This window comes from Terrapene carolina, unplaced genomic scaffold, assembly GCF_002925995.2.
Source record: "Terrapene carolina triunguis isolate 2854851 unplaced genomic scaffold, T_m_triunguis-2.0 Scaffold66, whole genome shotgun sequence".
In the NCBI taxonomy this organism is placed as follows: Eukaryota; Metazoa; Chordata; order Testudines; family Emydidae; genus Terrapene; species Terrapene triunguis.
In genome coordinates this window covers 74,213,441-74,234,451 of record NW_020664417.1, presented here as the reverse complement: position 1 = coordinate 74,234,451, position 21,011 = coordinate 74,213,441, and the positions used below count along the sequence as shown (strand labels likewise).

General features: G+C 47.4%; 1 protein-coding gene across 2 annotated transcripts; it reads right to left on the bottom strand.

Moving 5' to 3' along the window:
* Positions 1–10,715: 10,715 nt before the first annotated feature.
* On the bottom strand, positions 10,716–20,709 carry LOC113406034 (protein FAM184B-like). Of its 2 annotated transcripts, none has more exons than XM_026648169.1 (6): positions 20,483–20,709; positions 15,851–15,997; positions 14,061–14,178; positions 13,425–13,529; positions 11,902–12,104; positions 10,716–11,496 (listed from the first exon to the last, which is right to left on the bottom strand). In XM_026648169.1, the coding sequence occupies exons 1-6, from the start codon at positions 20,557–20,559 to the stop codon at positions 11,406–11,408; spliced, it is 741 nt and encodes a 246-aa protein (XP_026503954.1). In that variant the 5' UTR covers positions 20,560–20,709; the 3' UTR covers positions 10,716–11,405. The 2 variants fall into 2 exon arrangements, with proteins under 2 accessions (XP_026503954.1, XP_026503955.1); XM_026648170.1 differs by having other exon boundaries at positions 11,902–12,101.
* Between the last annotated feature and the right edge of the window lie 302 nt (positions 20,710–21,011).

Here is a 21,011-nt window from a genome sequence, read left to right as displayed (position 1 = left end):
TGGAATGGATATGAGCAACACATCTCGAAGAACAACAGTTACAACGGTGAGTAACCGTCTTTTCTTCTTCGAGTGCTTGCTCATATCCATTCCAGTTAGGTGACTCCCAAGCCCCACCTAGGTGGCGGGGTCGGAGTGAGACATTGCTGTGTGCAGAACCGCTGACCCGAAAGCAGCATCGTCTCTGGATTGTTGCACCAGCGCATAGTGAGTAGCAAATGTGTGGACCGATGACCACACTGCAGCTTTACAAATGTCCTGGATTGGTACTTGAGCCAGGAAGGCAGTCGAGGAGGCCTGGGCCCTCGTGGAATGAGCAGTGAGGCGTGGCGTCGGTACACCGGCCAGGTCGTAGCAAGCACGAATGCAGGACGTAATCCAAGAGGACAGGCACTGTGAAGAGACCGGTGAGCCTTTCATCCGGTCGGCCACCGCAACGAAGAGTTGCGTCGTTTTCCTAAATGGCTTTGTATGGTCAATATAGAAAGCCAGGGCCCTGCGAACGTCCAAAGAATGTAAACGCTGGTCTTGACGAGTAGCGTGCGGTTTCGGATGGAAGACTGGGAGAAATATATCTTGGTTTACGTGGAAAGGTGACACCACCTTCGGAAGAAAGGCAGGGTGGGGGCGAAGCTGCACCTTGTCCTTGTGGAACACCGTGTAAGGGGGCTCGGATGTCAGCGCCCTGAGTTCCGAGACGCGTCGTGCTGAGGTGATGGCTACGAGGAAGGCTGTCTTCCAGGATAAGTACAGGAGTGAGCAGGTCGCCAATGGTTCAAACGGAGGCCCTGTGAGCCTGGAGAGGACGAGGTTGAGGTTCCACGTCGGAACCGGCTGTCGTTGCTGTGGGTACAGCCGGTCTAAGCCCTTGAGGAATCTAACGACCATCGGGTTAGAGAAGACCGAGGACGTGAGTTCTCCTGGGTGGAAAGCGGAAATGGCGGCGAGGTGAACCCTAATTGAGGATGTCGCCAATCCTTGCTGTCTTAGGGACAGAAGGTATTCCAGTATCAAGGGGATAGGAGCCTGCGAGGGAGACGTAGCTCGTTGCTCACACCAACAGGAGAACCTCTTCCACTTGGCTAAATAAGTGGTCCGCGTAGAGGGCTTTCTACTTCCCAGCAGGACCTGTTGGACGGCCTGGGAGCATTGCCGCTCTGAGCGACTCAACCATGAAGCATCCACGCCGTGAGGTGGAGCAACTGTAGGTCGGGGTGACACAGCCGGCCGTGGTCCTGAGAGATGAGATCCGGACTCAAGGGGAGCGTGATGGGCCTCTGTACTGACAGCTCCAGCAGTGTGGTGTACCAGTGCTGTCTCGGCCAAGCGGGAGCGACTAGAATTACCCGTGCATGGTCCCTGCGGATCTTGAGCAGCACCCTGTGGACCAGCGGGAATGGAGGAAAGGCGTAGAACAGATGGTCTTTCCATGCCATGAGGAAGGCGTCTGACCGAGAGCCCGGGGCTCGCCCGTGTAGGGAGCAGAATGCCTGGCACTTCCTGTTGGCCCGAGACGCGAACAGGTCGATCTGGGGAAACCCCCACCTTTGGAAGACGGAATAGATGATGTCCGGGCGAATCGACCACTCGTGCGTCTGGAAGGACCTGCTGAGACGGTCCGCCAGCGTATTCTGGACTCCAGGAAGGAATGACGCCGTGAGATGAATCGAGTGGGCGATGCAGAAGTCCCACAGGCGAATGGCCTCTTGGCATAGGGGAGATGAGCGAGCTCCGCCTTGCTTGTTGATGTAAAACATGGCCGTGGTGTTGTCGGTGAGAATCAGCACGCAACGGCCCTGTAGGAAGTTGAGGAAAGCCTGGCAAGCCAGGCGCACCGCCATCAGCTCTCGGACGTTGATGTGCAGGGCTAGTTGGGACGCGGACCACAGGCCTTGGGTATGGTGCTCCCCCAGGTGAGCGCCCCAGCCTAGAGATGAAGCGTCCGTAACTAGGTGGAGGGAGGGCTGTGGGGCGTGAAAGGGTACTCCTGCACAGACCGCTGTGCGATCCGTCCACCAGGCGAGAGAGGCCAAGACCGAGGCCGGAACCGTGACCACCATGTTCAGGTCGTCTCGATGAGGACGGTAGACCGATGATACCCAAGCCTGCAGTGGGCGAAGTCGCAGTCTGGCGTGCCTGGTTACGTATGTACACGAGGCCATGTGGCCCAAAAGGACAAGGCATGTTCTTATGGTGGTAATTGGAAAGGCCCTGAGACCTTGAATGACGCTTGAGATGGTATGAAATCGGCTGTCTGGCAGTACGGCTCGGGCACGTCTGGAGTCGAGGATTGCTCCAATGAACTCTATCCTCTGAGTTGGTACTAGAGTGGACTTCTCTCTGTTGAGTAGAATGCCCAGCTCGTGGAAAGTGTTTGTCACTATGCGGACATGAGCCTGCACTTGGCCTCTGGTGCGGCCGCGTACCAGCCAGTCGTCCAAGTACGGGAACAGCTGTATCCCTTGTCGACGGAGGAAGGCCGCGACGACTGCCAGACACTTTGTGAACACCCTGGGAGCCGAGGACAAGCCGAAGGGAAGGACTGCGAATTGGTAGTGTACCCTGTGTACCACAAATCGCAGGAAACGTCTGTGGGGCGGATAAATTGCTATATGAAAATAAGCGTCCTTCATGTCGAGGGCGGCGAACCAGTCTCCAGGATCCAGTGAAGGGATAATGGTCCCCAATGACACCATGCGGAACTTCAACTTTACTATGAATTTGTTGAGTCCGCGTAAGTCTAAGATGGGCCGTAGACCCCCTTTTGACTTGGGTATCAGGAAGTAGCGGGAGTAAAACCCCCTGCCCCTTAGCTCCGATGGAACCTCCTCTATGGCCCCCATAGCGAGGAGCCCAAGAACCTCCTGTGTAAGGAGTTGCTCGTGAGAAGGGTCCCTGAAGAGGGACGGGGAGGGGGAGTGGGAGGGGGGGGCGAGGAAAACTGGAGGGCGTATCCCCTTTCCACCGTGCGAAGGACCCAACGGTCCGAGGTTATACGGGACCAAGCACGGTGGAAGCGGGAGAGGCGATCCCGGAAGGGGGGAGTTGGATCCTGGGTACCGGTCGTGGTGCCGTCCTCGACCGCACCTTCAAAAGGCTTGTCTAGGCCCAGAAGGTGGCCTAGGTTGGCCCTGGTTCTGACCGGGTTGAGGGCCGGTCGACCTTCGCCTACTACCTCGACCCCGCCTCCTAGCAAAGTCCTGTCTTGGACGAGGCGGGGGAGGGTAGAACCGCTGAGGCTGGGGCCTGAAGGGTCTGCGCTGAGGCCCTGGGACATGCATCCCCAGGGAGCGCATCATTGTCCGAGAGTCTTTAAGATTTTGGAGCCTCGAGTCCGTTTTCTCTGAAAAGAGGCCCTGGCCCTCGAACGGTAGGTCCTGCAGGGTCTGCTGCAGTTCAGGTGGCAAGCCTGACACCTGGAGCCAGGAGATTCGGCGCATTGCTATCCCCGACGCCAGGGTCCTAGCGGCCGAGTCCGCTATATCAAGGGACGCCTGTAGGGAGGTGCATGCCACCCGCTTGCCCTCCTCTACCAAGGCCCCGAACTCTTCCCTCGAGTCCTGGGGAACCAGCTCTCTAAATTTCCCCATCGAGGACCACATATTGAAGCCATAGCGGCTCAGGAGCGCCTGCTGGTTCGCTGCCCGCAGTTGCAGTCCGCCAGCCGAATAGACCTTGCGTCCGAACAAATCGAAGCGCTTAGCGTCCTTCGATTTGGGCGCAGCAGCCTGCTGGCCATGTCGCTCCCGTGCATTGACTGATGAAACCACCAGTGAGCACGGTTGGGGGTGAGTGTACAAATACTCATGTTCCCTGGAAGGGACAAAGTACTTTCTCTCAACCCCTCTGGCCGTGGGCGGAATAGAGGCCGGGGTCTGCCAGATAGTGGTGGCGTTGGCCTGGATGGTGCGGATCAGCGGTAATGCCACCCTGGATGGAGCATCCGCTGAAATGATCTGCACGATAGGGTCATGGACCTCCGCAATCTCCTCCACCTGGAGGTCCATATTGCGAGCCATGCGACGCAGCAGGTCCTGGTGGGCCCGAAGGTCTATAGGAGGCGGCCCAATGGCGGACGTGCCCGCTACGGCCTCATCAGGCGAGGACGAGGAGGATGCCCCCGGTGGCAAGGGGTCCAATGGTTGGTCCTGCTCCAGGTGTTCCTGGGGTTGGGCATCGCCTGCCCCCTGGTCCAGGGCCTCTGCAGGTGCGGGCACTGGAGCCTCCACGTCCCTTGGAGGAGGGCGGGAGATGGTGGACTCTGGGGCCCTAGGCTCCGAACGGCCAGAGCGGGAGGCCGATAGGGGAGCTCCTTGTGCCTGGTGGTAGGCCCAAGGAGTCCAGAAGGACCAATGCGCAGGTCCTTGCATAGGGTCGTCGGTCTCCTGCAGGTGGCCGGCCTCCACTGCCTCAGATGACCGCGACGCCGATCTCGACGGCCACGGCGGTGCCGAACCCGATGCCGTCGGCACCGGATGGTACGGTGCCGATCGGTGCCGGCCGTAAGGCGATCTGTCCCTGTGCGGTGCCGGCGAACGGTGCAGGGACCTGGACCGGTGCCGATAGTCCCTCCGGTGCCGGGATCCCGATCTGGAACGGGACGACGATCTGGAGGAGGCGTGGTACCGGGAGCGGCCTCTCGAGCCCGAGTGGCGCTCATACCGGTGCCGGGAGCTGCGCCTCGACCCCGATCGGTGCCGGTCGTCGCGACGGTGCCGGGATGTTGAACGGCGCCGCGAAGAAGATCTGGGCCGCGAGTACGACCGGTGCCGAGGTGACATTCGGCGCCGGGACTCAGAGCGGCGTCGAGACCTGCTTCGGGATCTGGAGCGGTGCCGAGAGACTCGTGCTGGCGACGGTGGGCGCACCAGGGCAGGTTTCCCTCTGGACTGCAGCACACGTGGAGCCACCGGTGCCGGGAGTTGCGACGGCGCCGGCTCCGTGAGGGCGATCAGGTCTCTCGCCGTAGCGAAGGTCTCCGGGGTGGAAGGGAGACAAGGTTCCACCACCAGCCTTGGTGGTGAAACAGTCCGCACCGGACTCAACGGCCTCGGTGCCGGAGTCGACGGTGTGGCCGCCTGTCTTTGGCGGTCCAGCTGCGGACGCGGCTCTACCCCCGGCACCGGGGGAGCCGGTATCTTCGCGGCAGCAACGTCCCGCGCCTTGCCGGCCTTCTTATGGCCCGGAGAAATGGATCGGTGCCGAGGTTCTTTAGGCGGGCGCGGTGCCAACGTCGGTTGGTGCCGAGCAGTCTTTTCCGCCGCACCGGTCGGGCCCGCCGGGGCGCTGCGCACCGAAGCGCTCGGTGCCGGGACTGGGCGCGCCGAGGGAGGATCCGGACTCAGAGCCGCCTCCATCAGGAGCTGTCGGAGTCTAAAGTCCCGCTCCTTTCTTGTCCTCGGCTTGAAGGCCTTGCAGATAGGGCACTTATCTGCTGGATGAGTCTCTCCAAGGCACTTCAAGCAAGAACTATGTGGGTCGCTGGTTGGCATATGCTTCCCGCAGGACGCGCACGGCTTAAAGCCAGGAGCCTTGGGCATGGGCCCGGCTGTGCGCCGGGGGGAAAAGGGGAAAAACACCCCCTAAACCCCCGATAACAATATACAACTATATATATACACAATACACTAACTAACTAACTAACTTGAAAACTATCTATATAACTAACTATAACAAGAACAATGAGAAGCTAGGGAGTGTGGAGATCAGCTAAGCCGCGCTCCACAGTTCCAACGACCGTCAGGGGCGGTAAGAAGGAACTGAGGGGGCGCTGGGTCGGCTGGGGTATATATCCAGCGCCATAACGGCGCCACTCTAGGGGGCTCCACAGCCGACCCACCGGGTGTTGCTAGGGTAAAAATCTTCCGACGATCGTGCACGCGGCGCGCACACACCTAACTGGAATGGATATGAGCAAGCACTCGAAGAAGAATATGGCCTTACAGGATTGGGCGGCAGCAGCATATGCTGCCAAGACTATCGCTTTGGGAGAGACCTCTGCTGTCGGTTTTTAAATGAGCAAGCTTTTGCCACATGATCTGGTATTGCAATCATTTTTGTCACAGGTGGTCAATCTACTCTTGGATGCCGTACCAACTGTCTCCCTTACTAGACAGAAAAAGCTTTTTGCACTGTTTATAGATTTTCTAAAGGGTTTCTTGTGGAAAACTAAGCCGCCTAGATATTACACGGATGTTTGGGAGAGGGACTGGAGTTACAGACTTTCCATGGGGTAGCTGTCTAAAATTCACTCCGTGTTTCTGGCAGATTTGTTTGCTACTGTTGCCCTCCCACTCTGCCATGTTGACAGACCTAGTCTACATTTTCCTTTAGAAAATCCTGAAGTTCGGCAGTTTCCCCCTCAGTAAAATTGGGATAATGCTGACCACCTTTGTAAAGCGCTTTGAGCTCTACTGAAGGAAAGCGCCATATGAGCTATATATTCACTTTAACAGAATGTCATCTTATGAAAAACGGTTGCTATGGCTTCCGAATATTGGATATCCAGAAATTTAAAATATTTGGTGATATTGGCACCACAAATTACACACTAAACTAGGAAGGGGAATACTTACAAAACTGGAGAGCAATAGTCACTCTTTAAATCAAGACTAGAGAGCACCTTGGGATTATCTATCTGCAAAGGCAACCTTGTAAAAATGGGACCACTGTACCAGGAGGAAAATAATTGTAGGATCTCGTATGTATACTGCTAATTTGATTAAACTAATTGAAGTACAACTTGGCCTGATTTATGATGTTATAAAGAAGGATTTTGAAGGTGAGAAGTTTCAAATACACTGATTAACAGACCTCAGCAAATCTTAAAGGAAGTTATGTATAAAGTGTACGATGTGAGGGTGCAAAAATCTCCTACTTAATTGAAGCCAGATGGTACATGCTATGAGGTGAAAAAATGTAGAAATTTTAAAAATCTTTCCAGACAGAGCAATAGACTGTCTGTTTCCAGCAAAAGTTGATGTAGAATCCTAATAAGTCATAGCTTTGAGTATACTAAAGCAGTCAGGTGATTGGTGGCTAGAGTGTGAGTAACTCATAGTGGAGACTGCAGTAGGGTTAGAGCAGGGTGGGCAAACTTTTTGGCTCAAGGGCCACATCTGGGAATAGAAATTGTATGGTGGGGCATGAATGCTCATGAAATTGGTGTTGGGTTGCAGGAGGGAGTGAGGGCTCTGGTTGGGGGTGTGGGCTCCAGGGTGGAGCCAAAAATGAGTTTGAGGGGTGGGGTGGGGTGCAGGATCTGACTGAGGATGCAGCCTCTGGGGGGGGGGCAGGGGTGAGGGATTTGGGGTGCAGGAGGGTGCTCTGGGCTGGGATTGAGGGGTTTGGAGGGCAGGAGGAGGATCAGGGCTGAGGTAAGGGTTTGGGGCGCAGGGAGAGGCTCAGGAGTGCAGGCTCTGGGCAGTGCTTACCTCAAGCAGCTCCCAGGATCAGCGGCATGTCCCTTCTCCAGCTCCTAGGCAGAAGCACAGTAAGGCAGCTTTGCGTGCTGTCCCATCCACAGGCACAGTTCCTGCAGCTCCCATTAGCTGCGGTTCTTGAGGTGGGGGCAGCGTGCAGAGCGGAGCCCCCAGCTGCCCCTATGTGTTGGAGCCATAGGGGGGCTATGCTGCTGCTTCTGGGAGCTGCGTGGAGCTGCCCCTGCTCCCTGGCTAGAGCGCTGGAGCAGGGCAAGCCCCAGACCCTGCTCCCCAGCGGGAGCTCGAGAGCCAGATTAAAATGGCTGATGGGCCTAAAATGGCCCATGGGCTGTAGTTTGCCCACCCCTGGGTTAGAGTATTAATGTAACCAGTTCAACAATTAACTTGCATGTTACAGAAATATAAATTGTTTTTCTCATGGCTTTTCAAAATTGGGTATTTCTGCTTTGCGATGGCTGGAATGAATATATGAGCATGGAGAGACAAAGGGGGTGAGGTAATGTCTTTTATTGGACCAACTGGTGAAAGAGACAAGCTTTCAAGCTTACACAGTGGTTTTCTTTAGGTCCAGTAGAAAAAGATTACCTAACACACACACACACGCCCCTCCCCAAGTCTGTCAAATATCTGGGGATTGCTTCTGTTGCCTGTGGCCAGTGGAGTTGGGGAGCTGACCCATGGCAGGCAGAGACAAGGCTTGCTCACACTAAGGGCAGTTGGTAGCAAGGTGCCTCACTGCCCTGGGTACCCAGCATAGCATGAACGTAGAATATTCACAATTATCTGGGGGTTATAGTTGATCACAAGCTAAATATGAGTCAACAGTGTAACGCTGTTGCAAAAAATCAAACATAATTCTGGGATGTATTAGCAGGAGTATTGTAAGCAAGACACGAGAAGTAATTCTTCCACTCTACTCTGCGCTGATTAGGCCTCAACTGGAGTACTGTGTCCAGTTTGGGGCACCATATTTCAGATGTAGACAAATTGGAGAAAGTCCAGAAAGTTCAGAGAAGAGCAACAAAAATGATTAAAGGTCTAGAAAACATGACCTATGAGGGAAGATTGAAAAAACTGGGTTTGTTTAGTCTGGAGAAGAGAAGACTGAGAGGGGACATGACAGTTTCCAAGTACATAAAAGGTTGTTACAAGGAGGAGGGAGGAAAAATTGTTCTCCTTAACCTCTGAGGATAGGACAAGAAACAATGGCCTCAAATTGATGGAAGGGTGGTTTAGGTTGAACATGAGGAAAAACTTCCTAACTGTCAGAGTGGTTAAGCACTGAAATAAATTGCTTAGGGAGGTTGTGGGATCTCCATCATTGGGGATTTTTAAGAGCAGGTTGGACAAACACCTGTCAGGAATGGTCTAGATAATACTTAGTCCTGCCTTGAGTGCAGGGGACTAGACTAGATGACCTCTTGAGGTCCCTTCCACTTCTATGATTAGTGCAGATTTGCATTCTGCACAGATTTACATTTCTACACTTCCATTTTAGTGAGTGGTATGTGTTTTGTTTGTTTATTAAGTGCTCTTTGGTGCTGATTTGGTAATGTTGGACACCTACATTCTCCATATATTCAGAGTAAGTACTAGCTCTCTCACAAATCTTTCCAGCAATCTGCCATTCTTCTGTTTTGGAGGAATCCTCTCTAATCATGAGAGGAGAGTTCAGTCCCTGGCTTATTCAGTCCTTAAACTCTCTGCCAACACAGTTGTCAGTTAATGTCATTAGTGGTGGTGATTTTTGTGTGATGGACAACTTCACACTAGGACCTGGACTAAGATTATCAACTCATTTCACATAGGCCACCCAGTCTTCATCCTAAGGTAATAAATTTCCATCACCATTAACCTGGGATTGATTCAAATTTACAACCTACAGATGAAAGTCCCTTTATTCCACATCCAATCCCATAAAACATGTAATGTCATTCACATTAATCTAGCCTACCTTTTACCTTTCCTAATGACCATGTTTAAACTACATCCCTTGAAAGGGTAAATTGCTCTGGTTTCTAATATACTTCACTTTTTTCATTATTATATCATTGTGGTATCAGGCTACTGCATTTTGTATTGCCATCCTAAATCATATAATTTATGCCCCCTTGTATATTCTCTCATTGTTCTCTCTTGCTACAGAGGCCAGGGCAGGAGGCAGTGGCTTCAAACTGCAGCATAGAAGTTTTAGATTAAATCTCAGGAAAAACTTCCTAACTGTAAGAACAGTAGGACAAAAAGAACAGACTGCCTAGGGAGGTTGTGGACGTTCATTCGCTGGAGAATTTCAAAAAGAGGCTGGATATTCAACTGTCCTGGATGGTTGAGACACAACAAATTCTGCATCCTGGCAGGGGGGTTAGAAATTAATAAATGGATAGCTGAGAACAACATCTTGCATATTATCCATAAACAAGCAAAATTTATCTAATTGTTCATTATGAACAATTAATGTTGCTTTACTTAGATCAGAACCACACCTATTAAGTCCTTCATAGTTCAGTCATAGGACAATAGAATCTATATGAAACATATCATCATGAAAAATGGTATAATTTGAGTTATCACTGTCAGAGACAGATACTTCTCAGTCTTGTTTCCTGCACACCATTTTCTTAACTTGATTCTTATTAGTGTTGTTATAGTCAAGCCTAGGAACCCTAGTCATGGACCCGGACCCTACGGTACTAGCTGCTGTACAAACACAGAACAGAGTAAATAGCCCTTCTTTAATTTCCTCCTTTTGTTACCAAATATTCTGTCCTGAAACTAAATTGTCTTGAGTCCCTTTTGGAACCAAACTACTTGTTTCCAAAGAACAATAGGCTAACAGAGCACAAGTCCTGGAGGCTGGCTGGTGTTTCAGTAGTAGGCTCTCAGATGTGGAACTCCTTGCTGTCCAAGATCAGGGTGAGACACAGCTATGCCAGCGTCAGGGAGGTGATTTACTGTAAAATGCATGTTTCTTACTGCAGATCTTCCCTCAGAATGATGAGCAACTGGAATCAAGAATGACCCACTTAAGAAAGCAGTGTAAGATGTGGATGATTTGATCCTCCTAGTGGATTGATGTACCTTAGATACCCGAGGTAGACATATTGAAGATACACATGGATGGAATATACTGAATACCCATCTTTCATAAACTTGAAACTTCATGAATTGTACACAGTCTGGTTCAAAATTCTGCATAATGAATTAAAGTGTAAAACATTTGATCTGTAAGCAAATATTTTATTAATATTCGTAATTGAATTTTATCCTGAATTTCCCAGACTGATCCTTAAATATGTTTAATGAGAACGACATGAATAGTATCTTGTAATGAGCTGTCTATACAACTTCAAAAAGGATACTTCCCAATTCTAATTATATTAATAATTCTAAAGCATCCTGCAGACATTGTCTGTCAGTACACTATACAACAAATTTAAAACAACTACCAGATTAAACAAACACCCTCTAAAAGTAATTCCCTTCAATTTATTTTATTTGAATATTAAACAGCAAAAAAAAGGGAAAGAAAGCATGGGATGTAATAAATATGAAATCACATATGATTTATACTAAAACATGCAAAAATAAAGTTAAGGTGTTTTCTTAAAAGAGAGCCAGACAGGAGTCACTGGGGAACAAATTCAGCACTCTGCCTGCATAAGTGTGAAACGGTTCCTATCTTGATATGAAGGACTCTTCCTGTGCAACATCTGGCTATTGATATGACAACATACCCATATTTTTTCACCTAACCTGCCTTTGTTTTTACAATAATAATCATACATATTTCTAAGGCACCCACCCTCTAATCCCATAGTACCTAGATACCAAGAACACTTAGATTCCTAGTCAGCTGGGTGCAGCTCAATTTTTTTTTCCAGTCAGTACCTTGATTAAACATTTCACATGAGTGTGAGAAATTATCTGAGGTCATCTTTCTGGGTACTCTGGAAATAATTGGTTTTAGAACGAAAAATATTTAGTAAACCATTCCTGATGCCGAGGGTCTTGTTTCTGATCATCTTTGGTTATGGGTGCTTCATTGCCTTGTGTCCTGTGCAAAGAGACAAATACTACCATTACTTGAGTGTTTATTAAAACTCAAATCTTTTTTGGGGGGAAGAACTACTTTGTTGCTCAAATTCTTCTGGAAATAACCAAAAATACTTGAACTACTAGACACCATGGAATGGATGGAGCTAGGCCCATGTGAGCTGGAAGAGGCCAGATGCAAGCCTCACCAGTATCACTTGTGCCATGTTGAATTTCAATTGCAAGCTCTTCCAGGCAGAGACAATGGTCCAGATCCTGCAGTGAGCTCTGTGTGCAGCATTTTGGAGCATCTGGACCTGTAGCTTTAAAAAAAAAAAAAAAAAAGGTACCTAGCACTGTCTTGGTGCTTGAAAAATGCTAACTACTAATTAATTCATCATTAAGTTTCTACAAAGTGCACATTTACCTTGTGGCGTGGTTACTGTCTGAGGACGGCGCTGACTGATAGCTGGCCCTGATGCAGCCAGCACTCTGGTCTAAGCTTGTTGATTTCGTTATTGGAGGGGCATTTCTCTTTGATCTCAAGTCACAGCTCAAAAAGTTCTTTGCGTAGGAGGCTAAATTCGGAACACTGACAACACGGCTTGGCACCTCGTTCAGTTTCTTCTGCTTTTATTGTGGGAACAGAAATGTATATTACGCACACATTCTTACACACGGATGGTACTATAAACACTACATATGCTCATTTCAAAACAGTATGGGCCAAATTCATCCCTGGGCCAATCCCATGGATTTCAGTGATTACTGCGGGTAATCTGGGTGTCTCATATTGGGCACCCAAAAATGGAGGCTCCCAAAATTATTAGCTACTTTTGAAAATTCTGGCTATAACATTAAAATTAAAACCTCTCCTGTAGGCTCAGTTAGAACAGGCTGCAGAGGCCCAGGGATCAGTGGTGTTCACCCCAAGCAGTTGGGTCACTTGATTTTAAAATTGCTAGAGTGCTACAACCCTGCTAGCTTCACATAGATCCCCAGATCTGTTGACACTAGTTCTGGCGGTGGGAGTGGGGGTGTCTAAGTGGCTTTGACAACAAGTACACTCACTGCTTGACATTGACATACACTTGTTTTCCACTACAGCCACTGGTGGCAATCCTTCCGTATTGTCTATACTGCCGCACATGTGCAGTCACTCCTGCTCTAGAGCTACAGTAGCTGCCATACAGACCCTTGGATTGAACAGCATGTTGAGTTAGTGTCCTTAGCCACTGGGCCTCCCTTTCTCCTCCACCAACATGCCTCCTTTTCCAGCATGCCAGTAGAGTGGGTACTGTATGGAAGAGTTGGTGAAGGTTGAGCAGGGAAGAGTAGATTCTGCACAGCTGGTGTAGCCATTGATTCAGTGGCTAACCTACTTGTTCACTCTAAGTGGGGTAAAGTGGCCAGTTCTTAGGGATATGCAAGAAATAGCCCTTATCCCAGCACACGATCTGGCTCTTATTTCTAAGCAGACTGTCTCCATCTACATGAATACACTTATTTTGAATTTACATTATCTTCATCACCTGGTTCTAGGTTAGCTTACATTATGGCATATTACACTTCTACTGAAAAGCAGCAGTTTAGTGGCAGAAATATTAGGAATGAACTAGCTGAAGTACTGAAGAATAAAAATTAATCTCTATCCATCTACTTATTGTACGTTCCTCCCCCGGGAATCTGAGCACCTGTAAGTGGTCAAATACTAACAACACAACATGATTTGCTATTGTACACCTCTACCCCGATATAACGCTGTCCTCGGGAGCCAAAAAATTCTTACCGCGTTATAGGTGAAACCGCGTTATATTGAACTTGCTTTGATCCGCCGGAGTACGCAGTCCCGCCACCCTGGAGCGCTGCTTTACCGCGTTATATCCGAATTCGTGTTATATCGGGTCACGTTATATCGGGGTAGAGGTGTACTTGAACTGTTTGTCTTACCTTCATGGAAGGAGTTAAGCATCCAGGATTAGGGTTGAAGGAAAAGGATCTATTCCGATGAGATTCAGTGCTGGGTAAAAGCAAATGTTGAAATTTTCTTCCCTCCTGAAGGGAAATAAAACCATGTTCAGAATGGCCCAGAGCAGTAAGCGAGCAAGACCCTGACGAGTTGTGTGAAATGACTAGCAGATGGGGCCTTTCAGTATAATCTGAAATTGTTAATTATGAACTGGACCTAAGCCCTGGGCCTTGGCAATTGAAAAGACTATTAAAAGATGGAAAGGCTTTCTGCAATACTTTTAAGCAGATTCACTGTCACATGTTAACAGCATGGGGGTTTACATTTAGGAAGTGGAATGTTTTCCCATCTCATGTTACTTCTAATGAATGTCTCAGTCTTGGCGAGTCAAATAAGTGGCCTCATTCTGCTGGAAAGCTGCTATGGAAAGGGGCAGGAGTGTACTTAGAATAATGTATGGGCCTGACACCCTAGGTTTATCATTAATACTCTGCTGGTATACCAGTTGGATTAATTAAGAGCTTGATCCTGTACCATAGCAGTCAATGGAAGTTTTGCCATTGACTTCAGTGACAGCACACACATTATACAATATATGTCCACTAAGGAATGCTCACCGTCAGTTGTCTGATAATTTCTTCTCTCTCACTTAATTTATTTTGTAAGCAGCCTATAAGGTGCATATCTTCTGGCCTGGACTCTCGCTTTCTCCGTTTCTCTTCTAATTCTTTAAGTCTGTGTCAAGTAAAAAATGCAAAACACTTTCATCCAGATCAGGAAACAACCTCTTTCAAGGCCTAAGAGTTTAGACCAGGTTTCTTTCTCTTTGACCCATCATAAACCCCGTCCCTGAAATCCAGGAAAATATTCAGGGCTCCCCTGACAAAACTGTATTTTTTTTAAAAGAGGGATGTGGTGAAGAAAGCACACATTAAACACGAATGTGCCCCCCCTCCGCTCCTGGGCAAAGTTCAGCTGAAGTCAACCGTGTACACTAGGTGTAGTATCCAGCTCATGTTGTCAACAGGACTCTGCACAGGAACGAACAGGGGACTGTGGTAGCAGGATTTGGGCCTAAATTCATATAAGCTACAAGTGGTGATAGTGAGCAATGTACTGTAGAGAATGTATTTTATTTATTTTTTTGTTTTAGCTGGAAATTGTCAAGAGAAAGGAAGCCTCTAGCCTCCCCAGCTGGAGGTGGGTACCTCAGCACTCAGATAAAACAATCAATGGCTTGGACTGCCCCTCTCCCAGTGCCATGCTACCACAGCTGTGATTGGTGGTAGGGTGATCAGATGTCCCGATTTTATAGGGAAGTCCCGATTTTTGGATCTTTTTCTTATATAGGCTCCTATGAACCCCCACCCCCGTCCTGATTTTTCACATTTGCTGTTTGGTGATCCTAACTGGTGGAGGCACTTGATTTAAAAGGGAGAGGGCTGGGAGCAGAGGGTTCTTTGCGCGGGGCCCTGAGCTTTGGAACCAATTCTTCACATTGTCTGAAACAGCCCAGAGCTGCTGACCTTCAGGGCATGGTGAAAGGTGCCTTGCTTTATTCAGGCTTTAGCAGAGGGAGCGGTGTGATGGAGTCAGTTTGTGTCTGGGGATGGGGAGTTTTGTTGGGGATTGAGTTTCATTGGCTGTTGTGGGTTTAAGTAATAGTTATTTTGTTTGTTCCTGATGTCAGGAGTGTCTGTTGTTTCAGAGGTGCCTTTTTAACATTTATAAATCAAAATTGGTAATAATAATAATGATCTAATAACCACTTTGCAGTTACAGAGCACCTTCCTCTAAAGAGCTCAAAGCACTTTACCAAGGGATATTTCCCGTATTTGTGAAATGGGAAAACTGAGGCACAGAATGTGAGCACCTTGACCCAGAGCCAGGAACAGAATCCAGGTCTCCTGACTCCTAGTCCCTGAATCTAACCTAGAACTAATCTAGCTTCAGCAACTACATGGTTTATCCTCTGTCATTCCCGCTTTGGTCCCTATCCTAAAAATACTTACACACATGCTTAACTTTACTCATGTATGTAGTTCCCTTGAAGTTAAGCATGTGTGTAAGTGTTTGCAGGATCAGGGCCTATGGGATCATCCCATGATGTAAATTATTTTAAGTTAGTAAGACTGATGAGATGCATAAGTGCAATAGTGCATGGTGTAATTTACTGGTACTGATATTATGTTTGTATAGATTTGCACAGTCAGGCATATCTATGCTTCATTAGAGTATATTTGTGCCTTGTTTGAGTGCCTGGGAAATAGTTCTACAATACACTGTTATTCAACACTTAAAATATTCCACCCATATGTATTGAAAATAATAATTAACAATAATTAATACTTATCACTGATATAGTGAAACATCCTTACTGCAGCTGTGTCTTATTGAAATCACTTACTCGGTTTCTAGGGAGACAATCTTTGCTTGGAGATGGGCCTGAGCACTGCTGAAATCAGCTATCATGTTCTGGATTTCCTTACGATGCTCTTGTTTCAAGATGTCCAGTTCTTTTTGGTGCTTGACTTTGAGGTCTTCTTCCAGTAGCCTGTCAAAATGGTGTTAAAAATCATGTAAGTCTCAAGTGTTTTAACATTCATTAGTGAGTTACTGATGGGTAAAGCTCTGATTTTTTTAGGCTCGGGATGGGGTTAACACAGCATGGTTCATGCGCAGCACCCACTGATGGGGCTCCTGTGGAGTTCAGCCAAGGATAAAAGATATCAGAAATATTTAGGATATTGAGGTGAAATATATGAATTAATGTTATAACACAGGGCCTACGGGCCTCAGGCTTCTAAAATATTAAGCTTAGTCAAATTAGGCCTTAGGATAAATTATGCTAAATTATCTTTATAAATATGCTGATGTTTTGAAAATAACTGCTGACTTTGGATAATAACAGATCAGAAGACATCACAAGATGATTGTTGGCAGCTGGGATGAAATGTTAAGAGACTTCCTTAAGGTAATCACCTGTTACTATGGTGATAAAGTGACAAATGTTAATGAGTATAAAGTGAACTAATGAATTAGCCTATGAAAAACAGAACACTCCAATAGAGTGGAGTATGGAAGTTCAAATAAAGAAAAGGGGGAGAAACCTTCATAAATGTGTGAACCCCAGTGGGCGTCAGTGTAACACTTTACAAAAGTTGTATGCTGGCCTTCGTACCTTGGGGGAGACACCAGATTCACAACTACTGGTGGTGAGGATGATGACTAACATTTCTTGTTTTTTGCAAGGCACAGTGTGGGTAATGCAAATATTATGTGTTCCGTATGGCCTCTCTCTCCTTTACCAGATTGCAGGGTGTGTGTTGCTGTTTACTTTTATTAACCAACCAGTTATTACAGAAAGAGCACTGTATAGACAATGTGGTGCACCAGGGGGTCCCTCTTCTATTGAAAACCTCTCTACTGTAGTCGATCTTGGGGCTGAACTCTCACAGATTACAGCAGGTGTAAACCCTCTCCTTGGGTTGGGTAATTAGTTAAAGGAACCCGTAACTATAGATAAGACTACAAGAGCTTCCACTGGAATTTAAAGCTGGACCCCACTGCATGACTCTCCTGGGAATGAGGATGGCAAGCTGCTCTGAGAAGAGGCAAATGATGCTTTGGGTTACAGGATCCGAGCCTCGTCTAAGTTGCATTTGTGTTCAAAGGGGTCCTGGCCCACATGATGCTGTTGGCATTCTGGCTGTAATTGGCTTGAAGCACCAGAGAAACACCAAGGACAACGGTCAATCTTGAGGTTGAAAGTGACAGTAATATATTATGTGAATTCCCTGTTAACAGTATTTATGTTTAGTTGTTTGAGGGATCTGGGAATTTAAGCTGAAGCTCTTTGATACTGCATTTAATTTGACCATGGTACCGCATGAGAAATACTTTACACTTGGTTTGACATCAAGATTATGGGACTAATACTATAAATGTCACTAATGCTGTAAATGATCCCGTTGAGCATGACAGACTTTCATGTTTATCTGATCCTCTCACACACAGCCCCTCACTTGGTGACAACTGTGAACTAAAAAATTCAGCCCATTTTTTACAAGTGTGGCCCATGAGAACTTATGTACATATACATACACACACTAACATTTTTATGATACCCTGGAAATCTTATTTCATAACCCCAGTTCTAGGAGAATTTGCTCTGCTGCTTAGCAATTAAAACTTTCAATAACAGCAGTTATAATAACCTGATGTATACAAATCTCTCTCCTCTTTGTGGTGGGCCTGTTCTGTGCTTCCACCCCCAACTTATGCGAGACATGACTGCAGGCTACAATAGTCATCAGTCAGAGCTTCCAACTGAAAAACAACTTAAAGAAAAAAAGAAGGGAGAGTCAATGCCCTGAAAGGAACAGTATCAAATTTACATGCACATCTGACACCTTAAATTTTAAAATATTATTACTATCCTTCCCAAACAAGGGCTTCAGATCCCAGCTCCTCCAATGTGTGATCTGCAAAAAGAAAATCCAGGATGCCTGTGATTGCTGGCACATGCATTGTACCGCATGCCATGCTACCAATTGCTTGTCTGATCCATTCTATGAGTTAGCAAGAGGTTGAAATTAAATAACTGGTATTATGACCAGCAATGACCATTTTGGTCATCCACTTTTACTCCTTGCATTCTGCTACTGTAATGAGGCCACTTGAACTATTTCCCTTATCCTAATACCCAGATACTTTCTCTGTTGATAATTTTTACACCTCAAACATTTCCCCTAGTGTCTATCCTGCATTTCTCCCTTTTTCGCCTCAGGTCATTGTTCCTTTTTCCTATCATCTTATCAGATTGTGAAGAATTATTTCCTTCATGAACACAGGTTCCAAATACCTCCAAGGTAACTGGAAGCGCTGTTGAAATTAGACTCTGTGGTTTGCATTTCTTTCTGTTGATCTTGTTGCAAAGTCTCCAGTTCTTTTTAATTCTTGACTAAGTTTAAAGTCACCTTCAAGTAACTTCCAAAATGGTATAAGAAGAGGATTCATTCCCATTCATTAATTAGTTACTGACTGGTAAAAGCCAACAGAGTTACTCAGGCACTCCTGAAGGTAATGAGTTTCTCAATATGTTCCCTGAGGTCTCTTTCTAGACTATCCTAGTCAGATTTTTAAAGGGCCTGTCAGGTGGCTGGTGCCCAACTGTCATACAAATTGAGTAATTATGGACAAGCATTCTATACCAGTGGAGAAGCTTTCTGAAAATGTGACTCTAGATCCCTCAATCTCTCCTCATTTTCATTACAACACTAGCAATGCTGAGTAATGCTCAGGTAGTTCCCTTCCTCCAAAGATCCCAAAGCATTCAAAACACTTTACAAACTGTAGTAAGAAGAGGCCCTGAGATATAAACCTTGGTATTAGAGGCCCGGTATGAGGCCTAAGATCTGAACTAAAGTAATGGTCAAGACTTTGCTAACATAAAGCAAAGTTAAGCTGTGAGCCAGAGGCAGGCCCTGCTCACAGAAGCTGGCAAGGAAAGGGCTGATGCTGCAAAAAGAGACATACCTAAAAGGTACTGGACACCAGATATCAGAACATTTGCATACTTGTACACTCCACACAGATAACAAGGAACAAGCTGACCCATCCCAATGACAGAGCCAAAAGGGGAATATGATGGATAGAGTTGTTTTGTTCGAACCAACATGTACAAGGTGAGAGGCGGCACCTTGCTACGTAGTGGGGTTGTACCTTGCTACGTAGAGAGGTTGCACCTCAATACGTCAGGAGCGATGTGTAACTTGTTTGTACCTGTGTATAAGAATGCACCCCTGAGTGGATGTCTTTGTCCAGCCTAGGGGGCAGTGGAGAGTCCCGCCACTGACTGAGCTAAGTCCAGTGCCAGGGGGCACATATTCGTAGTATGTCCTGCAGAGTAAAGTCTAGAGGGAACTATTACTGTGCTTCATTTGACAATAAACCTGGCCCGGGTACCTTCGTACCTTACTAGAGTCTGTGGTCATTGGGGGTTCTCTCGGGGTCTGCTGTGCCAGCGATCTGCAGAGCCGGGGCAGCACACAGAGGGAACACACGCACGCAGCGTGTGCAACATTGAACAGAACAGAGCACCACACCGGGAGCATCTGACAACACAAACTATGAGCCAAAACACGATGGCTGCACCAGCCCAGGGAAACCCTTATGCTCTAGAGCAGGAGATAGCCTGCAGCCCTTGTGTGCAAAGGGGGTGAGACTCCAAGCACTGCAGCAGTATCCATTGCCCCAGTGGGACACCTCTGGGCTATGATCCTGTGCCCTATTGCCCCTGCACACTAGCTTATGGCTATGTTTAGGGAGAACACACTACACATTTTCCAATCATGCAGCGTTGCCATCTTCACCAGTGAGTGTGCTCCTCCCTCTGCCCAGGAGGCATATTGTCTGCTCCTGGCCTCTATAGACACAATGCCAATAGCTACTGCCACTTCCCCTCCCCAGTGCAGTCCTGGATCTCTCAGCCATAACTGAGCCCCACATATGCAGGGATCACTTCAAGTATCATTCAAAAGCAGTCCCTGGGATGTCTAAACACTTGGCTGGTTACTAGCTGAGAAGCAGAGATTGTTTTTCAACCCTGTGGGAAGCCCTTATTTTGGAAGGCTGATACTAGTTCTCAGTCAGACATTTAAAATGAATTTAGTGTTTAGGACATGGGGGAAGTTTTGGACTGGTCAACCTTTAGTTCCCTTCACTATAATATGAAAGTAAGTAGCGTTCCCTGGATCACTCCTGGGTGGCTACAAAGGATGCATTTCTATGTCATGTATTTAGATGGATGGAGCAGTAAACATCAATATTTTCAATGCAGCCGGGAAGGGGAATGCTGGCTGCACTGTTAGGAACTGCAAAAAGTGAAGACTGCTTTTGAAAAGCTCCAAGCCTAAAATATAATTCTCTTTAGGAAGGATAAATTCAGATCTCTCACAGCATTTGGAGGAATATTGATGTTAGAAATATGTTGACACATCTATGAGGCACCTGTGACGGGCAAGAATATAAGGCAGACCTGTGTTGCTTCTCCTTGTCCTGAAGCTGTGTAGACTTTTGCTTCTGTAAGTCCATCTCTGGACTGAGCAGCTCCATTGTGTCCTTTAGAAGCGAATTCTCTTTCTTGAGCCCAGCAATCTCATTCTGACATTTCTCTAGTTCCTCATTAAGAAATGTAATCTGGTTTTGGTTACTTCCTTCCTAAGAAAAAGGCCAAAATTAGCTATTTTTTATCTGCTAATTAAATATTCAGAGGTTCTCACAGGATTGCAACTGGTTATCATGATCGAGAGATTCAGTTGTGAATAAAACAACTCAAACACAAAGTTTATGATGTACAGCATGGTTTATGTAGTACAGGTGTATGGCAGGGCAACGACTCACCGGCACAGCGCCTCCTGCTGGTTGTCTAGGGAATTAGCTCTTTTTCAGCTCTGGAACACCCTCTGACGGCTGATGCCTCACCTGCCGTTGGCCCTCCCGTGTCCCTCCCGGACCCCGGTGCCCTTGTATACTAGGGTTCTGCTCCCAGCAGTAACCCCTCTGTC